Here is a 23,278-nt window from a genome sequence, read left to right as displayed (position 1 = left end):
TGAGCAACGCTTGGAGCTCTCAAATCTTCGAAACTTGCATACAATAGGTTAATCACACTACAAAGGTTGTATATCTAATCCTTATTGAATGATTAATGTGTTTGATTATGTTTGCAATCCAATGATAGATGTTAGGAAATTGTTTCATTAAATTCCGCTATACATGCATCTATATGTTCTTACATGATAAGCTTGACTGGTTTTCTTTTGATTGATGACGCTTAAACTATAGACTACTTGAACAAGAAGGCCTTGGCCTGAAAATAGAAGGGATTGTTAAGGCCAACATGCGTCCTGACTGCACTCCGCCTTAGGCCGTTTGCCAGCTAGCTGAAGTGCTTAACAAAGAAAGATTGTGTCAGTTCTATATAAGCGACGAGCTCTCCATGCAATTTCTTAAATGTTCCGAGTTCCAAAAAATCACCAAGTTTTCTAAGAAAACACACAGCTTTTATAACTGCAAAAGTGAAAATGACGATAATACGAGCAGTCCACTAAACAATGTTGTAATATTTCAGTTAAATTCAACATTCAAAACTCTGAAAAAGTTCCCCTTCAGGAAGCATCAAACTGTCAAACCTTTCTCTGTGATAATTGATAAACAAACCAAAATTGATCTAGTTGAACAAAAAACAACTGTTGTAAACAGTTCTATTAATCAAAGGGTTAACAAGCTCCGGAAACTTGCATCATTGGCTCAGCAATATATATGTCTGGAAATGCCTTTCCCCCCCTTTCTTCCTCTTTTTTCTGCCTGAGATTCTTCACACGAAAGCCAACTTTGGAGTTTCAAAAACGGAATCAAAGATACTTTGCCAATATAGAAGAAAAATACCATAATATAAAAGGCTACAAAATGCAAGCCTGCACAAGAAAATAAGCAATGAAAAATCTATATTCATACCCAAAAAAATATAAAAGACCTACATGCATGTCTTAAAAGAAATTCAAAATTAAAGACCCTTCAGCAATCCTAAATATACGGATTTATCTTAGAAATCACTATACAAACAGTGGATTCAGATTGATAAATGCTTTTAACATTATAAAGTGGGTGCGTGGAAGCATATCTATCATCTTCAGCAACACGATGCAAAACCTATATCGCATCTTTGTTTGGACATGCCAAGAATTCAAGGCTTTCAGGAATCCAGATTTAGGATGGTGAGTTGGTGACAGCTTGTCAACTCAAGTCTGACGGTTTTCATAGCCGGAGTTATCCATCAATATATAAACCTCAGGGGCCAGGACGTACTGTTTCAGTTAGTAGCCCTACAAAACGCTATTTGAGGTGTGATTCACAGGGATGTGCTTGAAGAGAGAGTGACAGGGGTGTACTTAAATGGGAAAGATCAAGAGTGTTCTTCTGTTAACAAATGCAAGTTGCAAGCACTCAAAGATTTGTAATAACAGAAATATAAGGCAACAAACAAATCAAGAACTACCTGCAGAAACCAGAAGGTCTAGGCATGATGTCTTTCAAATGAGCCACTCATGCAAAACTATAACATAAGTACAGCATTTATGATATATAATAAATAAAATAAAAGAGCAAACAAACAAACCTGGTAATGGAAATCTTGAGCCATAAATACATCCAATTGATACCCTTCGTCTATCTTTTCATTAGGCTCTGAAAAGTAAGCAACCTCTGAATGCAGAAAATCATGAACCAGGCAAAATCACACATCCTAAACAATAATGATTTTGCATCAAATGGCACTTCCAATCTCAACTTAATTTTTTCTTCATTGTGGGGTTATTGTCCATTGGCGCACACAGCCATCCTCACCCGAACTAAGAATGCTGCATTCATCAGCAAATGCCACACCATATACTCCGCCTAAATGAGCAGCCTTTATAGTCGTCCTAGCTGAAGTAGGTTTCCCAAGTTCATATATTATGACACTTGTGTCAAGAGATCCAGTAGCAACCATAGTGCTGTCAGGGGACCAGGTTAAGCAATTTATTCGAGCAGTATGGTACAACATGTTGTTGAGCTTCACCTGCAAAAGCACATCGAAAATGAAAGATAAATCACACCATAACCAAAAAAAATGGGCTATTTGCCTAACAAAGTTTATTTCAACATAGGTAGATTAATCCACTATCCTTGCTCGGGTTTAGTAATGGCAGCTATCAAATTTTCTCATTACACTCAGGAGGAGTCTTGTGTCTTCCATTCAGACTTATACTAACAGAATGATGCATGTCTAGTTTATAGCCAGCTAATGATAACATTTTTCTATTCTCCTCTGAAAGAAAACGAATGAAAATACAAAGCTAACAAGTTAGAATACTATATAGCATTTCCCTTACCACAACGAAGTAACCCATAGGTTGTAAAAATTATGATATCTTTCCAAAAACAAGCTCAAGGCTGATGGAGGTGTTGACGGATCCAAAGGCAGCACAGGAGTTCACACACAATTATGATATCTTTTTTAACTGCAACATATCTTTTTCATGGACTACAATGCAGACTTTGACTATCAATATGGCTAATTACATATAGGTTAAAATTATAAAAGTTAATATTTGGAAAATATATATTGAGACAAATCTAACAATATATCACTTGATAATTAATATTGATTACATTTGAATATACATACCTACTGTCAAAGTTTGTCAAGTTTGACAATGAAAAGATTTACACTATCTGGAATTCAACTTTGACCATATTTAATTACTATTGTGTAGAGACAAATGTCATTATCTTAACTATTTTGGGTTAATCTCAATGCATATTTTCAAAATATTAATTTTTTTATAATCTCAATGCATATTTTCAAAAGGCAGCAAAGGAAAGAGAGTAAAGAGAGAAGAGGACGACGGAGGCTGGCGATGATCTATCAGGTGCCGAAAGTGGCCATGGGAGAGGGGAAAAACTATACAAGTGTTACAGTGTATATGTTCTACAAACTACACTATGACAAACAAAATTCATGCACTGTTCCAGTTATCAAGAAATATGACGGTTGCATATGGTGTAAGCATTCACATCCAACCAATCTGTCGAGCATGACATCAGAATTTATCTAGGGCAGCTAGCCAACTCCAACTTCCAACCAAAATAAACAAAATAGAATGAGAGGCCAAAATAAAGTATTTGCTACATAAACCAGGATAAAAAGCCATTTTCCATATACCTCTTTGGTGGAACGGTCCCAAACAACAGCCTCACGGTTGGCATCACCAGAAGCAAACATCGAGACATCTGGAGCATAGTGTATTACAGTAATGGCACCACGATGCTTTTCAAGAACAACCTCTTCTGTCAAAGTATCACCTGTCACAGAATATATGTGCAATTTTCCATCTTGCCCGCCAAATATGGCTTCAGTTCCATCTGGCGAGATGGCGCATGCTGTCACGGTAAATCCAAGATCAATGCATGACAATACTTTTAAACCACTAAGCAGCACAGCTCCTGACTCTGTAGCAACTAACACAACTTCAGGCGCATTAATAGCAACACTCAAGTCCTTTGGCTGGCTTCCTACATCAACATGCTCGGCAGGTCCACATTCATCCGTGTAGATGGGAGCTCTCCACACCTACAAATTATATCATTAAGGGATCAGAAGCTACTGTACGTGCAAAAACATAAGTTAAAGAGATCTGTCATAAACAAAGCATCACCACAGTGACATGGATTTAACTTGTCTTACATAAATCAAAACTGAATATCTACTCTGCATCCTGAATCATATGAAACAAAGCATTTTGAGTCGAGCTCAAGTTGAGTTGAGCACACTTGAGTCATGTTTTGACTGTGACTCACAAGTTGTCAAGTCTGACTACCACCCCTAGGGTAGACAATTTGTTGGAATTAGACATTTTGCTTCGAGTAGTAGTTAATAATTCTATTTGAGTTTCTCTTGAGGTTTGGAGTCGAGTTCGAGTGTTCAACTCTACTCATCAACATCTCAAGTCGAGCTCGAGTTGATTCGAGCTCACTCGAGTCAAGGTTTGCATATTTAAAGATAACCACTAAAGGGCCTTTAACATTATTCTATCTAATATGAAACAATAGCCACCAATTATAATAACCTTAAACTAATCGTAAAAAATGAAAAGAATTATGTAAAAATACGAAACTACTTTGTGGGATCCACACAGTTCTTCTCACACCCTACATTCATCTGCTCCCCAATATTCTTCCCACTTTCAATTTGTTACATTTATGGTAAACCTTTTTCCCTTTCTGACCTCCCTTATCCAACATATGGGTTTACTTGGCCCATAAAAATAAGCTCATATTCTAAACAATTTTCTTTCTTACCTCAAAGGCTAAAAAAAAGATATCAATTTTAACAAACAAAATACATTGTACAATTGTACCAAAAAAAAACCTTCTCCCACAATATAGTGTAGTTTTGCAAATAATGTATGACTGTGTAGGTGGGTGGGTGAGTGGGTGCACACAGCCACACACACACACATACATAATTCTGAAAGATCCACGAAACATTCTGGAACATTGTCAAAGAAAAATTCATTCATTATAAAAAATTATCAACTCAATGGAGCAATCAAGAACAAATAATATTCTTCAAAATGGAAAAAAGAAGAACAAACAATACATCAAATATACAATTCAGGGAAGTACATGGTTCTTCATTTGTATGTCTGTGTATTCAAGAAACTAATTCCTATATTGGTAGGTATTTTCTGGGGTTATCTTTAAGCATGGCACTGAGACACACTTACCCATGCCTCATGTTGTGCCTTAATGGTGGTGGTTTCAACCAGCACCGCCCACCATACTATGTTGTTGGGAGTTTGGGACTTATATAGTTATATATACCTATAGATGCACATCATAAATCAAAACAGTGTTTTATAAGATCTTATTCAGTTATCTACTTTACATAGGTCATCCAGCTCTTTAAATTTGGTATCTCTAACTCTTTAAACTTGGTATCTCTAACTCCTTAAAATTTGTATTCTCTAACTCTCAGAATAAAACTTTCTTCCTTAGCAGGGGAAGTTTATAGAACAAACATATGGAATCATAAACCTGCAAAGAAAACACAGCATGTACTGATGCTTTTTCTCCCCTTTACCTTTGTGGTGTTTAGGTGTAATCTTTTTTTTTTGGTTATCAATAATAACTTTGAATTGCCAAAAAAAAAAAAAAAAAAAAAAAAAAGGATACTATAATCCCTACTGTATTCAGGGGTCCAAACATAAGATTCTTGAAGTAGCAATGTCATGTAAAGAAATTATAGTAGTTGTTCTTAGTTTTTCTCCCCAGGGGTTAAAACTGTTTTGGTGCGTCTGTAAATCTGTGTACACATGCAAGTTCTGTATGCTTGAGTTGAAGTCATGTCAGTGGACCATCCTTAAGTGAGAAAGGTGGTTAATTTAAATGAAGCTGAAAAGGATTGCAGTAAGCAAAAAAATATCTATGATTCCTACCTCATTATTAAATCCAGATAAGATGATCTCGCCTTCCACAGCAGCAAAACATTTAATAGGTGCATGATCCTTCATGTTTATTTTGCCAGAATATCCAGCACCACGGATCCATTTGACTATTACTCCGTCATAGCTGCATGAGAGCACCATACTCTTATCACTCTTGAACATAATCAAAGCAGAGACATTTTTAAGATGTCCAGAGATTGTACGAGGGGGTTTCTCCAAATCACTGGCCGTATACAAATTGATAACACCACCAAGTGTAATGGTAATTATATAATCATTCTGCCAAAGACATCCAACTAGCATGTCCTCCGTTCCGCCAGATCCAGAAGTCAATTCTTTTATAAGCTTCCCGTTGCCATCTTCTGAAATTTCCCATACTTTTGCAGATTTATCCGCTGATACAGTCAACACCTGATTTCAGAAAGGCTTTCATAAGTACAGAATTGCAGAAAATGAATTTGAATTAACTAAGAAATATAGAACTTCTAGGTTTCTACGCATAAATTCATAAAACTCCCATTCTGCAGCAACCGCCAGCAAGAAGAGTAAGATATAGAAGGAAAAACTAACAGGTCTCTATAGGAAGATTTGGAGGGAAATTGAAGGAAGGAAATTCAGGGAAAGGAAAGTGAGGGATTTATTTGCCCTAACTGGGATAACGACTATCTTTAACAATTTGAAAATGGCTGATTATTTTGTATTAGGTCTAGCATTCTGATCCATGACCCAATCTAGCACACCCTCTTCTATCCCTTAACTTTGTAATAACCTCACAGGCCAATTTTCCCCAGTTATTTGTGAATGATAACAGACCACGGAAAGCCATGAGGCTTAATAACATAAAGCAAATTGCAATGAACATCCAGGGAAAGGCAAGAGACAGATTTCCAAGAAGAGAATAATCCACTTCTCTTACGCACTGACGCTTCATTTAGAGGCTAAGGTACAAATGAAGCATCCTCCCCATAATCCTTTCCTAAAAAACACCCGCAAGCAGATAAGGCAACACAGCCTGAATAACTAATGACTCTCCACCCGCTGCAGCACCTCACACCAAAGTACACACTAGTAGAGAGAACCTTTAACCTCTACAACAAATGGGTAAGCTTCTCCAAGGTAAAGCATAGCGCAGCCCACGATCTCTCCAAGACCTTCAAGTTCAAAAATCAGAAGTCACCAGTTTGTGAGCAGCATACTTTAAAAAGAACTCAACCAGCATACGCTCCTTCAGTACAAGCTATCATGAGAAATTAGTCTGGGCTTCCAATCGACTAACTTTAAGATTTATATAATCACCAACAAGAAACTTTGAGTAAGGGAGGCAACAATATAAAAATTGAGATTCAGAATCAGGAGATACTCAAGAGTGTTGGACAAGCTAAGCAATCTTTCCATATAAAACTTTTCATCATTTGCTAGGTCTAGAGAATAATGTCCTATATGGAGCCAAAGTCTTTCTTATAAATCAACTTTCATATGATCTTAATGCTAATCAGCATTTGAATCATTTTCACCTCTACGATTTCATAGAGAAAGCTTAACATTTCTGCTAAGGTTTGATGGAATTTAGATTGACCGTCACATTTAACAGAATTAACAAAAAACCAGCAGCATAACAGGGTGAGTTACAACATTTTGGCCTAAAATTTTCTTTTCTGCAAGCAGTAATGGAACTAATATACATAGATCTTCTTTCAGAGCCCCATGTATCTGGAACATACGTTTTGCTTAAAAGAAAAATGATCAATGCTTTAATGTGCCTCAAGGACCTCAGAACAGCTTTTCCAACATAAATAAGGTGTAACTCAATGAAGGCACTCCACAGAAATCAATTAATTAGTGGTTATTTGGCTTATATCTTAGAGGTTAATCCCACAAAACTTCTAGTTTGTTGTTATGCGTTGGGTAGAGGGAAGGGTAATATTGAAATTACAGCATAATTTGGTAAGCTTGGAGAGAAAGAAAGTAAATTAGCTATAGATAGAACAGATAAGGCCATCAGGGAGAGGAAGAGGCATGAAGAATATTACTTAGAGTTTCCCTTAGTGTAAGCTTTGGGTGTGTCAAGTCACTCAAATACTTGAGATCTATCTTTTACATTTTCTGTGATTTCCATTTTTATAATCAAACATTATCTTCTTCTTCCGTTATTTTTCTGCAGAATTCCAGGTCATTACACTTATCTTGAGCAAAGAGCAATTAGAAAATGAATTTATGTTATTGTGTTATTAGTATCTTCTTCTGTCTCACCTAAGCGAGCACCTTGCTCTCTTACATGGACATTCCTGTATACACAGTCTTTCCCTCCCTACTTCCACCCACATCAACATTAACATCACTCCAAACGCCACAAAAGAGGCAACTGCCTGAGCTGCTTGTCAGGGTTGGAGCGGTTGATATATACGCGATCATACCTAACCCAATTAATCCTATGACAACAGAAAATCTGTTTCCAACTGACCCCTAAACAAGACCCAATAACTTTCTACTTTCTATCTCTACTACTCAACAGACAATAAGGAGTAAAAGCAGTTAATGTAGCCATAGTTGATTAAGTTCATTATGATCCCAAAAAATAGGAATAGTGAATATTTTATTCCTTGTATCCCAAAACAGGAAAGACAGGAAAGGAACCATGTATCACATACCAAATATTTACTGCATCCATGCTATATGAAATAAAAAAGTCCAAGAAGAGATTGTACAAAGTAAACAAACAGGTACATAACATACAGACAAGGCACAACTCGAAGCAGAACTTATCATTTATGTTGACATGATGATGGTACTTACCTTCTTACTATCTGGACTCCAGCTAACAGCATAAATACTACCTTGATGTGCATCCTGTGCAGATAGCTCTCCAAGTTTTTCTCCTGTTTTTCCTTCATAAACCATACCTTTCTTATCAGAACCAACAGTTATGAACTTGCTCCCGTCAGGAGAGAACCTCACACAATTGACATAATTGGTGTGCTCCCTACAAATAATAAAAAAAAAAACAGGTTATGTCAGATGACAAGTGGGTTAAATTATATGGCAAACGTCTGCATGTGTTTCTTATCTTTCCGATAAGAAGACATGGAAACATTTTAGTGAAAAGACGTGAGGCTATGCTACTCAAACCCTTCATTTCACCTCAAGTACCAATTTAGAATGCTCAATCCTCCAACATGGGTATACACTTCAACACTTTATTGTAGGCCAAAATTATGGAACTTTTTAATACAATAGACGAGTCGGACAAGTAGACATGTAGCCACGTTTGACATTGGCATGGGCGAAGCCACAAGGGGCTGTAGCCGTGGCCCTTATATTTCTAATATGGCCCCTGCAGTTTTTTAGGATATATACTATTTATTTGCTGTTAGTAGCACAACTACTCCTGTGGCTTAGTGGTAGAAACACATAACCATAATGGGTCGAGGGTTCGTCCTATGTGTAGTGGCATATCCATTTTTTTATGTAAAACATTTACAGTTTACAAGTAAATGATGCTATCTAATCCGTCAAAACTCCTTCTAGGAGTTTCCGATTGTACTCTGCTTATCACTCCATATTGCATATCACATATCAGACCCTTCATCTTCTTGACTTCTTCCTTTTCTTTTTAATTTTTTTTTACCAAAAACCCTTCATCTTCTTGACTTCTTCCTTTTCTTTTTAAATTTTTTTTACCAAATTGTTTAAGCCCTTCTTCAAATCCTCTATCATTTTTTTAACAAATTTTCAATGGAGTATAAATGTAAAAAAAAATCATAAAAAGGGTAAACTTATTTGTTAATTAATTTTGTCTATTTGTTAGCGACTTTCTTTGCGGGAGAATTTGTTTATTGATTTATCCTATACATGACAATTTGTTAATTTTGCCTATTCATGAGCATTGTCAAAACCACTCTTGGAAACGAATGGAGGATGATTTTCTCAACAACAATTTAGTAGTGTAGAATGAGTAGGTGCTTAGAAAATATTTGAGCTAAACTCTTTGATTGATGATTTCGCTAGTTTGAAAGTACGCAGCATGTAACATAAATAGAAAAAAAAAATTATGTTACTTGGTTGGTTGACAATTGGATTGAGAATATCGGCTTTAAAGTAAATTTTGAACATATATTTTCACTTTTAATTTTCTTGGCCGCGGTAGCTTTTAAATCCTGGCTTCATCCCTGTACATACACTGAGCACGAAAGCCAAGGAAAAGGAGTTCTTTGGAAAAATCACTAAGAAAGAGTTAGTGATCAGATCATGCTCTAAATCCAACAAAAGAGACCTGAAAGGTTCAGCATAGAGTAACACCAAAGCAAAGCAAGATACACCAATCTATCCTACAAAACCTCCTAGTTGTAGCTATATTCCCAAATTAACAGTCAATATATTATTTCTGCCCACAAAATTCAAGATATAGCTAATCCCACCATCACCACGTTTCCTCCCTTAATTTCCTCTAAAACTTACAATGGAGAGTTGGAGACCAATGCAGAAGAAATGACAAAATGAAAGGAACCTCCATTAACTCCCACGAAAGTAGATAACCTATATAAAAGATACGCAGACACTCCAGCACAACAGCACAAAAAGTAAGCAAAGTCACAGTTTTCCCACAATTACGGACAACATTTTCCAACGACAAGCCTCCACTCCAAAGACACAAGTCAAAATTGTCGAGGATATCAGGTTTATTAGTTATTAGGATTCAAAGACTGCAAATTATCATGTATGTTCAGCTGTGGATACAGAGCTTTTGACCTTTAGAACCTTAAATTTTGCAAATCAAGCAAAATATACAAGGAGATGAATGTAGAACTATGTCCAAGTAACATGAAAGATATGCAAGGAAAATAAAGCCAGAATACTTCCTCGGTTACATCATCCTACATACATAATCATGACTCGACAGCTACCTAATGTTTATTTTGTGGATACATAGAAAATATTGAGTGCATTTAAGGCCTACATAAGGTCCCTCGTTGATTGATCTGAACTTGCCATTACACTAGCCATTGTAACCAATTTGCCATATAGGATGAGATGTAAAAATCACTGCCTAACCCTTATAAGCTCACCACTAAAACAATTGCACCAACAAACCTAACAAATTTAATTTAGCTTCCTTTGTGTTAATATCATATGAAACCGAAGGCAACAAGTGTTTGAACTTTGAAGTAGTATTTAAATCTGAGGTATATCTCTGAAAGAAAAAATGAGAATCTCCAGCATCTTCAAGACATATGTTGCTGGCTAATCTCTTAACCTAAGTGTATTTCTCACCTATTTTACAATGTAACTAATGTATATGAGCAGGTAGTGTAATCACTTTTTTTTTTTTTTTTAAAGAAGACTTAGACTAGGTCCTGAGAAGCCCTGAAGCATGCAGCAGAGGCAGGTAAAAGCCACCCCCCTCCCCCCCCCCCCCCCACCCAGGGAAGAGAATATGATCCGGGGTCATAGGACAGCAAAACGGACACAATAACCATCATGCTCCATTTTGAGATCTCCGAATTAATGAATCGATTTCATATAATATAATGCTTCAGATACATATAAAGAACCAACAATAGGGCATCAAGTCAAGGAAGTACTACGAAAAGAACCTTTGTGAGTGCTTAAACTTGAAAGGGGGGCCTTCATAAAAGTTCACCAAAAAGTCTTCTCCGCAGGTGACAATACGGTATGGCCGTGATGGTTTGAATGCACAACTAAGAACCCGCCTTGAATGACCATCAAACTCTCCAACAGTAGATCCAGAGTCCCACCTGCAAAAGATCATTGTGTAATGTAGGAGTGTTGTTTATTTCACATCACAAAACGTCTCCCACGATAGTTTCAAGTGCATACACAACCAAAAGTTTAGCAATCAAATGAGAAATATTCAAAAATAGTAAATAACATCAAGCAAGAGCATTTATTAATTATTTATAATTGGAATGGGAACAATTATGTTTCTTAACAACTTGTTTGCTGAAGTGACCAGTCAAAAGATGTGGAAATAGTTCTCGAACCCACTCCTATTTTTGCAAATTTTGCCGCAGCTTATATAGGCAAATCCATGGGAGGGTCATCATTGAAAGCAGAGAGACTGTCAAATGAAAAGAATTCGTACAATAGAACTTTCCTACCACTAAAAGTGTTCCTATTATACTATCACAACCCTTCTCAAAGGGACCATAGTCCGCATGGGACACTCTCACGTCATACGGCTCTTCCCCAGAATCAGGACCTAATACTAAGCATTGGCACCCTATCGACCTATCCTTTACAATTTCGTTGAGAATCATTACATAACCAAACAAGACTATAGATATATCAAAATTTAAAATAAAAATAAAACGAAAGATACAACTCAAAACTTCTACTGGAATTCATGTTAACCTAGGTATGTGTTTGGGCCAATCCAAGGATCATCCCAATCCTCCGATGAAGCCTACTTTCTTACCAGGAGGCACCTTTAGGTCCCATCATGGGGTTGACCTAGCCCTATGAGGCCAGTGAAACAAACATAAGCCATGAAAAGTTTCCTTACCTTAAATGGAAAAAAAGACTCCTACCTCCATAATGCCCTTCCTCTTAGAAAGTTTCCTTACCTTAAATGGAAACAAAGCCTCCTACCTCCATAATGCCCTTCCTCTTAGGGTTACCTGACTAGAATTCCCAAACTATGAATAGAAAAAGTGTCATCAATGAACATTCAATTCTCACCTACAAAACTAAAACCAGAGCATTTGTCTCTACATTGATCACTTTTTCTCTCTACCTCAATCACATCTAACTTTAGCATCGAATGGGTGATCCCGAGACATTCCCCGGGTAGTCTACCCTTGTTTTGCAATATTCTACGGGTAACGGATTTCAGGCGTACCTTCTTGGGGCCCACATCAAGTCTATCAACCTATTAAAATCCTTAATTTCTTGATAGAAACAGTTTCGCGTCATCTATGGGGAAGTTACAACCAAAGTTACTTCGCTACCTCTCACCAATATGGCCCACGCCAAGAATACACGCTCTCAAGCTATCCCATCCGAAAGAGCACAAGCATCCCACCATCATACCCCCACGGTGTACTCCCTTGATCCTCGGGACGAAGGATCCACACCCAATGATGACAACCCTTGACATAACGAGAGCTACAACAAGTTGATCCCATCCTATAATAGCAGCAGACCTCATCTTCATCTTGATTGTGGCTCTGTTCCAACAAAACCTTCCGTAGAGTCTGATGGGCACGGTCGCCGCCTGCAACAAGGGCGTCAATCTTTCTAATCGAATCCCCCTCATTTTCATGGTTAGCGAGGAACCATTGTGCGATCCATCGCAGAGGAAATTGTTTAGCTCCAACATGGCCCGCCTAGCCGGTAAGAGCCTTAGCGGAGGGAAAATGGTCATCAGAGGTCCGGACCTAGAGATGACGCGCGTCACCCTCCGAGGGATAGATTTGAGGACCCAAGGATGATCGTCACTTTCTCAACAGAAAATGCCTAAGAAATGGATATGACGCCGGGCTTATCCTCGAGAAAAAAGCAGTCTCTCAAGTACACAAATCCAGAATACCCGATCGAAGAGAGGGGCATGGCGATTTGGCACAACACAACCCCCAAGAATCAATAATGGTGCCCTCATGTTCATGGTCCCATTTAGCCAAGCAATTCTAGAAGCTCCCGCCCACGCAAGATCAAAACTCCTCCCATTCAGCCATTTGGCGGGCCTAATCGACCCGGGATGACCATATGGCGACGTAGAAAAACCAGATGAGCATTCAGACCATCTATGAAGCCATCTGTTGTTGTTATTCAAAGTTAACGACCGGCATCATCACGGACTTCTATGTAATGGAGGACCTATCTATGCATCAGTTCGTTCTAGGAAAGAGGCAAAAGAAAACTAGTCTCCATTTGATGGCGATTAGACAAAAGAAGAACATGAGTTTAGCCGACTACATCAAGCGATTCAATGAGAAATCACTTAATATCTAAGATCTACAAAAGATGTTGTAGCATTCGCCGCTCTCATGTCAAGGTTGCTGCCGAGACGCTTGAGATGGTCCTTGGCTAAAAACAAAGTCAAAACTTTCTAAAAAGCAATGAGTCACGTCAGAAATATGTCGCCGATGAGGGGAGTAAGAAGAGGAAGGAAGAAGGTAGCCACAAGGATAAGTGGAAGCATCAGGGGGTTGATCAGATAAATTCAGTGATTATGGCGATGACCCCGGTTCAGGAGGGAGATCTATTGGATATCAAAAACAAGTTCATGCTCCCAAGGCTACCCCGCATCAAAACATCAAACAATAGACGTAATAAAAGCCGATGGTGTGAGTACCACAAGGAATGTGGACATACGACAAAAGATTGTCAAAGAATTGAATATATCCCTTCACCAGCTAGTCGATGAAGGTAGACTGAATCCCTACCTCAAGCACTTAGCAGTGGAGAGACGAATGGATTCATTAGGGTAATAGTCGGCGACTTGGCGTCCGGAGGCCTCACCTGCCAATCCCGCAAGGCACACCTAAAGAGTCTCTAGTCGATCCCTACACAAACCCCATCATGACTCCCTTGTATTAGATAACAAGGTGGTAAACACAAGGGTCAAAGGAATTGTGGCTCCTCAGCCGACATCATAACGTTGGAATATCTTAAAAAGATAAAGTATACCGAGAAGGATATGACACCCCTCGATCAGACAGTGATAGGCTTCGGGGGAAACTCATTCCATCGAGTCAGATAAATGAAGTTCCCACTAGAATCCGTGAGAAAGGCAAGGGAAGAAGCCTATCAATCGACTTCTTGGTGGTGGACATCCATCTACCCTTACAATGTCATCATGGGACGACTAACATGGAACAAAATAATGGTCTCAATCTTTGTGCCAGCTGACACGAGAATGCTATGTTAGTCTTGAGAGCAAAACGAAAACCCTGGAGACTCGAAAAAGAGAAAGTGTACTCATAACATGAAGCGGAGTACTAAGCTCTCATACTCGGAATCAACACTGTATACTAGCTGAGGCAACATCTATAAAAGTTGGGTTGACTCACACCTCATGCGGGCAGGTGTTTAGGCGATTACGTGGCCAAGGAAGACAACATGAAAATGTATTCAGCCAAGACTCAAAAGTTTAATAAGCCACTATCTGAGTTCGGCTCCTCGCATATACCGAGGTCATATTATCAACAGGCGGACGCACTTTCTTAGATGGCTAGCTTGGCTAAAAGGTTGGCCCCTTGGACTATCATGAGGGAGATCTTGCGTCAACCAAGTATTAACGCTAAGGAGCAAATGGTGGTGGATCGGCCATCTACCTGGATGGACGATGTGACACATTACATAAGAGATGGCATTTTGCTTGAAGAAGGTAATGAAGCGGATCGAATTAAGTAGAAGTCTCGATGGTTCATGTGGCATGACAACCAGTTGTATAAGATGTCATACACGCATCCACTGCTTAAGTGCGTGACTTCCAAAGACAGGGGGACTATATACTGATGGAGAAAAACAGATAGAAATTATTTGGATTTGAAAATGCTCCATTTTTGTCTTAGAAAAAAAAGTCGACAATAAAAGTTCCTCTAGGCTTGGTCGATATCATTTTTAGCATGTATGAAAATACTAAAACTAAACCTAAGAAAATTTTAAAATTCTTGATCAAATTGATAATAAAAGTGTTAATTATAGCACAATTTATCAAAAAAATTAGGGAATCCCATCAAAAGAAAAACCTTAATCCGGATGTGTGTGGTAGCCATCAAGGGGGAAAGACCATAGCTGAAAAAGCTCTCAGAACCAAGTACTACTGGCCAACGCTCCAAGAAGATGCCCACAACCTGGTTCGGAAATGCCATTCATGCCAGTTGCACTCGAATATTCCCAGAAACCCACTTACTACAATCCAAGCAGCTCTGTCATTTAACAAATGGGGGATGGACCTGCTCGGGCCATTCCCTCCACCATGACAAAGGAAGCTCTTGATCGTCGTCATCAACTATTTCACCAAGTGAACCAAAGTCGAACTAAGGGCATTGGTGTTTAACAATGGGCGTCAGTTCAATAGTGGGTCGACTCGAGAGTACCGTATGAGTTTAGAATTTAGACAAGGTTCTCGGTAGTATCAAGACAACAGACGAACGCACAAGGTAAATCAACTAACAAGGTCGTCCTTAAGAGCATCAAGAAGTCGTTGGAAGGAGCCAAAGGGGCATGGATCGATGATGTGTCTGGTGTCTTATGGTCCGCTTGGTTTATGGTGTCAAAATACGGACGTTCCGTTTCGGTTCGGCTGTATTGTAACGCTTTTCCATGTTGTCGAACCGATATTTACCGGTTCATACCGCCTTATTATTTTAGTCCGCGATATAGGACAATACGACAGCACCGCATCCAAATCACCCGTTATCCACCGCATTCAGCTTGATTCGCCGTATTCCACCTCATCGAGCATCACCATTCGCACTTTGTTTTCTCTCACCTTTTAGTTTTAAACTCTCTTCTCTGGTTTTCGTTTCAGTTTCTTTCGTTACCATTACCATTTACACTTTATTTTTCTTTAAGTGGGTTCTGCGAGAGTGCTAGCTGTGGCAGACTAGAAGACTATTAATTTTTAATTTTTATTCTTATGGTGGGGTCTATTGTGGTGCTTACTACTCTAGTTGTGAATAGTGTTGCACTTTATTTAGTTATTTATTTTGGTTGTAGTGGCGTAGTGCTGCACCTTTATTACTTTCTCAGTTTCTCACGCTACGCCTTAAGTTTTTCAAATCTCTATTTTCTTTATATTCTAATTTTCCTATTATATTTGTTTTCTAGAAAAATAGGTTCCAAAATTTTCATAAATCTGTGTAATTTTTTTTATTAATAAGAAAATGGGAAATCTTTTGCCTGCAAATCTATACCACATGCGTGATGACTGTGACGCCGTCCGCGACAAACGAATCTCATCCGTACCAACGAAACTGTGACCGTTCCCGTTACCGCGACCGAAACCGTATTTTCGAACTATGACTGGGTTCCAACGACGTTGGGTCATATGTATGGAGAACTTCATGATGCTCCTAGTCTCTAAGCCCTATACACCCCCCTCGTTAGCCATGACGTGCAACTTAGCAGGGTTAACTCGGTCGGCCGATCGCTGCTTTTTGTTCTTCTTTTGACTGGCAGGGTCCCAGAAGGAAGAAGAAACCAAGTCAGAAGGAAGCAATAAGAGTAAAACATGAAGATGTAAAAAGGAAAAGAAACCGTAGGCGCCTCGGGGTTCTCGATAGCTTTTTCGGCTATCTCATTCTTTAGCCGGAGGGCCATCTTTGCAGTTCAGTTCAATCGATTGGCCATCTAAGGATTTGAATCGAGCTCTCGATTGTGCTACAAAACAAGGAAAAACGAGTAAGGTATCAAAGCACGAAAATATAAGGATGACTCCAGAGTTGAACCCCTCGGCGGATTACCCTTTGGAAAGGCTGAGCTCAGACCCATGGTAGAAAGGAACTTCTCATTCTTAAATAAGCTGTACGAAGCCAATTGCCCTTAACATACACTTCACCCCCATCGACGATCTTGGAGAAAGTCCACATATAACACACAGCCCTAGACTCCGCATCATCCAATTCAAGGACTTATTCCAGCTCGACTTCAAGACGAACCAAGAGGATCCCTCACTCCCCTCCAAAATAGACAAAGACAAATTCCCTTCAGAAGCCCTTCTAGGAGGTAAGCAAATTGGTAACTACCCAGTATCAGTTTCGGATGTGGAAGCTCCACCAACTCGGACGTTGTCCTTGGCCACCACTTCAACTAGTCGGAACACGGTCAGCCACAAAGCAAGTGTCGGCTCCAACCCCACTATATCTATCGCATATGACTTGGCAGCCGAGTATTCCGCCTGCCGCAAGAGTTCGGCTACAGCTGACTCGGTGTCAGGATGTATGCATTTAAGAGTGTTTTGGGCCTTTCAAAAAAAATGAGCGTTTTGGTGAAGGGAGTCAAAGGGAATCGGAGACCCATCTCCAAGGCCTTGCATGTGATATACTGCGGTACATCCGAGTGGAGGAGTACTCTGTATGTGATGCTTATCTCGAACTTCCCACTTATTTTGCGAAGGTCATCCTTTAGAGCCTTCATCTAGGCACGGAGGGGTAAAAAGGACCTAAGCACCCCTTTCGGATTTGAAGGGGGAATTTAAGTTGCCCGAACGTTGACGGTTGTTCTTCTGGTTGACGGTTGTTCTTGGGCTTCGGACATGGCCACCCTAACTACAATACAAGTTAGATGTTTGTCTAAGTAACTACTTGAGGAGTATTAAGCAAGAGACACCTCCCAAGGAATGATGCTATGAGCCTCCTCCAAAGACGATGAGAGACTTGGAAGGGGAACCCAAGGGGTCAGAGCAACCTATTAAGGTCAACACCAACGTTATTCCTACCCCCCTCTCATCTCCTCGAATAATTTATAAGGAGGTGAGTATGGGGGTAAGCGACAAGGGGAGTCGGCCAAGACTTGTTGAAAAACAAAATGAAAAGGCTAAAGAAGCATCATCGTACATGGTCGGACGAAAAGAGAGTGGGAAACTTGGAAGACTTCGGAATATTAGAGAGCTAAAGTTTTGAGAATTTGAGTGAAATAAGCGAATAAATACTTAATCCTCTCACCTCCCCATATATATATATATATGGACAAAAAACGCGCAACGACAACCCCTTTGCGTCTCTTGAATGGGCTTTTTAGAGGGCCCGGACCTAAGCAACCACCAACCTCAGCCGAAGAAAGATGAATTCTCATAAGTCAAGAGCCCAAAAGACACCCACTTGGGAAAGGAGGGACCCTCACACCAGGGAATCCAAGGTTAACAAGTGGCATTTTCAACCGGATGAGTCACTTTCATACTTAGCCGAATTTAGGCTAAGTATCTAAGGCACCCATTAGGGATTGTTAGCACTTGGTCGTAGGGCGTTCTACGCACTCGGTCAATTTGAGGCTCATTCCCCCTTTGCCGAATCACTTCTGTACTTAGCCACATCTAGGCTTACTCAAGGCAACGATCATTAGCCCTTGGCCGAACGGCTACCTACCCACTCGGCTAATTTGGGCACCTTTGCCGAATCCGTTCTTTACTTAGCCACATATCGGCTAAGTATCTTAATGCACCCATTCGGCTAACCCGGGGTTCATTAGCCCTTGGCCGAACGGCGTCCTACCCACTCGGCCAATTTTAACATTGCCAATCTCTATTAACTAAAACATTGTCAGTCTAACATCACATAAAGATAACCTTAGGGCTGCATATAAGAAGCCAAAAATGGAAAAAACAAGCATTAATTGATCATTTATTACATAGTTTAATGCAAACTTTTGTCATAAATTTACAACTAAATTCCATTTTAAGCAATGTATTTATGTCTTATATGGAGCCCTTAGGGCTCCATATAGCATAACCTTTTAAACAATAGTATATATTTTATTAAAAGAAAAAAAAATACTAGTAGGCATATTACGACAAAGGTAATGTTTTTATTTCGATGTGCTATTTTATTGATATAATGTACTACAATTTACATTAATATACTAATCCTGATGATCTCAACGAAAATCATTTCGAACAATTCTCAATTGAGAAATGCCATTATTATTATTAACAAATTCATCAAATTTCCACAAGCTTTGCCCAATTCAGAACATTTCTATACAATTTTTTTTAACATAAAAAAGTAGTAGATCTAGTTTGAAACATGTTATACATCTAATCAGTAAAGTACTATATCAGACCAAAAACACCACTTCAATAATAATATACATCTAATCAGGTCATATGTCGAGTTTTTATATACTACTCTATAATATAAATATACTTCTTTTTGTAATAATTATAGTATTATGTTTGTTCAAGATACCACCAAATATTGTAGTGAACAAATTATGATTTAGGCATTTCTCAAATTTCACCTGTAATTAAACAAAAAATAAAAAAGAAGGAAACTGACATGAAAGCTCGGACCAAAGATTTGCCCTTGCCATCACCAGAAGCGACAATACGAAGATTATCAGGAGACCATTGAAGATCATCAATACGACCAGAGAGAACCTTAAACTCATTCTTCAATACAAATCCATTGTGAGTCCCCCAGATCCTGACGATTCCAGAAATATCAGCTGATGCAATCCATTCAGCGTTGGGCGAATATCGTGCCACCGTCACAGGATAAGCGTGCTCACCGTAAACATCGACACTCTGCGGGTTGTCAAGGTTGCGGATAATCACTGATCTGCCATTGCAATAAAGGATGTTGTTGGATTTTGGATCGCCGGAGATTAGGATTCCGCGTCCTCGCTCTGTTGAGGGCACGCATGCGTATGTTTCCGACAGATGGACCTGAGCCATTGTTGTTGTGGACTTTGTTAATTGTGGTAGTGGAGGAGAGAGAATTCAAGAATCAACAATGTAAGAAGAATGTAAAGAGAGAATTAGTTAGAATTACAATTGGTTGCGAAATGGAGAAAGAGGGAAAATAGGGAATTCGGGACACGTGGGATGATTGTTTTTTTTATCGAGGTTTTGGATGTTTCATCTCGCGGGAGTACCATCGGTTAAACTAATTCGATTATTTTTATCAAACTAGTGGTTTGATCGCGCACGTTAGGCTAAAAGTAGCTAGATTAGTTTTGACGTTAGTTAAATGATCTATCCCGATTTATGCAAAAATTTGAAAGCAACCAATGTATACCATTATAAACCTAGTAGCATGAGTCCATGACTACTTCTAGCTCTAGCATATTAGTGAACATGACATTACAAAATGTCTTGAACTTAGCAAAAAAATTATGAGCAACCACTTACCTCCATACTAACATTACCAATATGTAAAAATTCAAGGTGTTTGTTCAAAGTAGTCATGAATTAGATAAGTAGCATAAAATATTACGTCGCACAAACATAAGATGATAAGCAATTCACTGTTTTCACTTTAATTATGTTAGCATCGAAATTGGGCTATTATGGTTAAAAAATAATAGGAAGGAAAGTCTCATCTAATGTCCAAAGTACTAGTTATCCATCGTGACAAGTATTGGTTCGGTAGATTTGAAAACCTTTAAGATGTTGGCAGTATTGGTTCGATAGATTTGAAAACCTTTACAACACGGACGATACAATACGCTACTGTCTTGTTTTGACACCATGAGTTAAACAAATCAAGAGTTAGACTAACCTCATTGTTTGGAATAAGTAGCATGAAACAATTTTGAATCTGATACAAATTATTCACCTGAATCAAACAATACCCAGATCATGGAAAAGTAGTATATATTGGAATTGAAATACTACATGTCCCCAACAAAAAAGTAGCAAATCACACTCCACCATTATTGATACTTATAATTAACTGGTTGATCAATTGATACAAGGCCACCACAAAATGTTACCAATTAGGACTACTTTCTTCAAAAACTTGCAAAAGCAATTCCTAAGTTCTACTTTCCTATCAAAAAACGCGCGCGCCACCCCAAAATATGCAATTTTGATATTCGAACCAAATTAGATGTAAAAATATCGAATGGGGAGTTATTGTAGTATGATGCTTGATGCCTGAAATAGATATATCAAAATATTGATCAAAAGCAAAGTATTCTACTAAATATTATGGCAAAATAGAAGCAATATATATGTGTGTGTGACTTGTGTGAAAATATGGATTAAACCCATGAAATGGAGTTAGGCACTCAATCTCAGCATTCTGTTTCTTGAAAATGAGGTATTAGCATGAGTGATATGAATGTAAAAGTATGTCGTTCTTAACTCGTGAATTGTGGTAAAATCAAAATATACACTGGATAGAAATTTGAACATGAATTAACATGCACTAGGGGAAAAAAAAGGAAGGGCTGCGCAGGAAGGGCTGCGCTTTTTCTAAAAGCGCAGCCCAACATAGCAGAAGGGCTGCGCTTTTGAAGAAAAGCGCAACCCTTCACTTAGTAGGGCTGCGCTTTTGGAAAAAGCGCAACCCTTCTGTATGTAAGAAGGGCTGCGCTTTTTCCAAAAGCGAAGCCCTACTAAGTGAAGGGCTGCGCTTTTTAAAAAAGCGCAGCCCTTCTGTTATGTAAGGCTGCGCAAGCGCAGCCCTTCTTAAAAAAAATTTGAAATAAAAACCTCTCGGGCTTCAAATATTAAGCGGGCTTCGTCAAATATATTATCCCTCATTCTCTCTCCTCTCTCACATCCCTCCTCCCTTTTCCTCCTTCTCTCAGGCCCCTCCTCCCTTTTCTCCTTCTCTCTCATCCTCTCTTCTCTCTCAAAAACTTCCAGAAAAGTTGCGACAAAAAGCATGAAATGATTTGCACTAATCATGCCAATGGAGTCCGATTGCCTATTGTGATACCTTTTCGGAAGCGGAACGGGCCAACGAGTCAAACTCACCGCTATGCTGTGATGTTTAGGCTTTTTAAGCCATCCGTGTTCGTTTAAGACTCCAAATAGGCATTTTGAGTTTTTCCGAATTTTTTTTTCCTTAATTATGTATTAGGGTTTTGTTTTATGTACTTAAACATTATTAGGTTAATATTTGGAGGTAGTTCTTGTATTTTCAGATCTATAATTTCATAATCTTTGTTTTGATTAATGTTCTTGTATTTTCAGATCTATAATTTATTCTCTTCTGTATATTAGTTTTTGTTCCTTTTCGTTTCGTTCTTTTTTTTTTTTGTTTTGGGTTTAGTTGCATTGTAGATCTATAATTTCTTCTCTTTTGTATATTTGCGTTTAGTTGCATTGTAGATCTATAATTTCTTCTCTTCTGTGATTTCTTCTCTTCTGGATTTGGCTGGTTGACTTTAAAGTTTAATGCAAATGTTAAAATTCAGAAAATGTGAGATTAATAGTAAAAAAATGTCGAATTATTTTTTTTTTTTTTTTTTTTGTAGGAAGGGCTGCACTTTTTAGGTAAAAGCGCAGCCCTTCCTTGTGAAGGGCTGCGCTTGTCTAGCGCAGTCCTACTTAAAAAGTGAAGGGCTGCTATTGAAAGGGTTGCTGTCAAAAAGCGCAGCCTTACAGGCCTTTTTTAGCGCAGCCTTTCTTCATTTTTCCACTAGTGATGGTCTGATGTTTTAATTCAGAACGCGAAGAGGATTAAGCTCTTAAAATGGATTTAAACATTCATCCTCTTGTTCTCTCCTCCCATCCCCTTTTACCCTTTTCCCCTTTGTCCTTGTTTTACTCATAAGTAAATAATAATTCAGTGAGCCCATATAATTAGACCAAGATGAAATACAAAGTATTTAGTAAGGCTAATTATCCTCATATATACCCTCTTCACGTTAGAAAGTCCCCACCTACTCGGTCCTTATCCTTTTTCCCTCATAAGGTAATAGTAAGATTTCACAAAACCTATATAATTATACTAAGATGAAGAGAAGTATTTAATAAGGCTAATTCCCTTCCTACATATCCTCTTCACATTAGAAAGTCTCCTCCTACTTGGTCCTTGCATCGTCTCGCTCTCTCCTCCCCTCCCTTTCTAGCTCCTTCTTCCTCAATCATTTTTTTCACTCATAAGCTAAGTAAATGGTAATATTTCAATGAAACTATATAATTAAACTAAGATAAAAGAGAGTATTTAGTAAGGCTAATTCTCCTCCTATATATCCTTTTCATTATTAGAAAGTCTCCTCCCACTTAAGCTTTGTTCTTGTTGACTGAATTGAATGGAAATTCAATCCAATTCAGACAAATTCACTCAGTTTAGTTAGTTTCCTCTCACCATTCTTATTCAATTTAGACAAATTAAGTTCAATTCAATTCGATCTAGTCCAAAAAAAACACAACATTAATCTGCATCTTCTGACCCCCTCATTCCATTCCCATGTAACTCCCTCC

General features: G+C 38.5%; 1 protein-coding gene across 2 annotated transcripts; it reads right to left on the bottom strand.

Moving 5' to 3' along the window:
- Positions 1-472: 472 nt before the first annotated feature.
- LOC104896608 (actin-interacting protein 1-1) lies at positions 473-19,940 on the bottom strand. Of its 2 annotated transcripts, none has more exons than XM_010683373.4 (7): positions 19,395-19,940; positions 11,028-11,189; positions 8,230-8,416; positions 5,428-5,847; positions 3,153-3,560; positions 1,566-2,006; positions 473-864 (listed from the first exon to the last, which is right to left on the bottom strand). In XM_010683373.4, the coding sequence occupies exons 1-6, from the start codon at positions 19,790-19,792 to the stop codon at positions 1,749-1,751; spliced, it is 1,833 nt and encodes a 610-aa protein (XP_010681675.2). In that variant the 5' UTR covers positions 19,793-19,940; the 3' UTR covers positions 473-864; positions 1,566-1,748. The 2 variants fall into 2 exon arrangements, with proteins under 2 accessions (XP_010681675.2, XP_010681676.2); XM_010683374.4 differs by having other exon boundaries at positions 473-762.
- Between the last annotated feature and the right edge of the window lie 3,338 nt (positions 19,941-23,278).

Source organism: Beta vulgaris, chromosome 6, assembly GCF_026745355.1.
Source record: "Beta vulgaris subsp. vulgaris cultivar EL10 chromosome 6, EL10.2, whole genome shotgun sequence".
In the NCBI taxonomy this organism is placed as follows: Eukaryota; Viridiplantae; Streptophyta; class Magnoliopsida; order Caryophyllales; family Amaranthaceae; genus Beta; species Beta vulgaris.
This window is presented reverse-complemented; position numbering and strand designations above follow the sequence as displayed.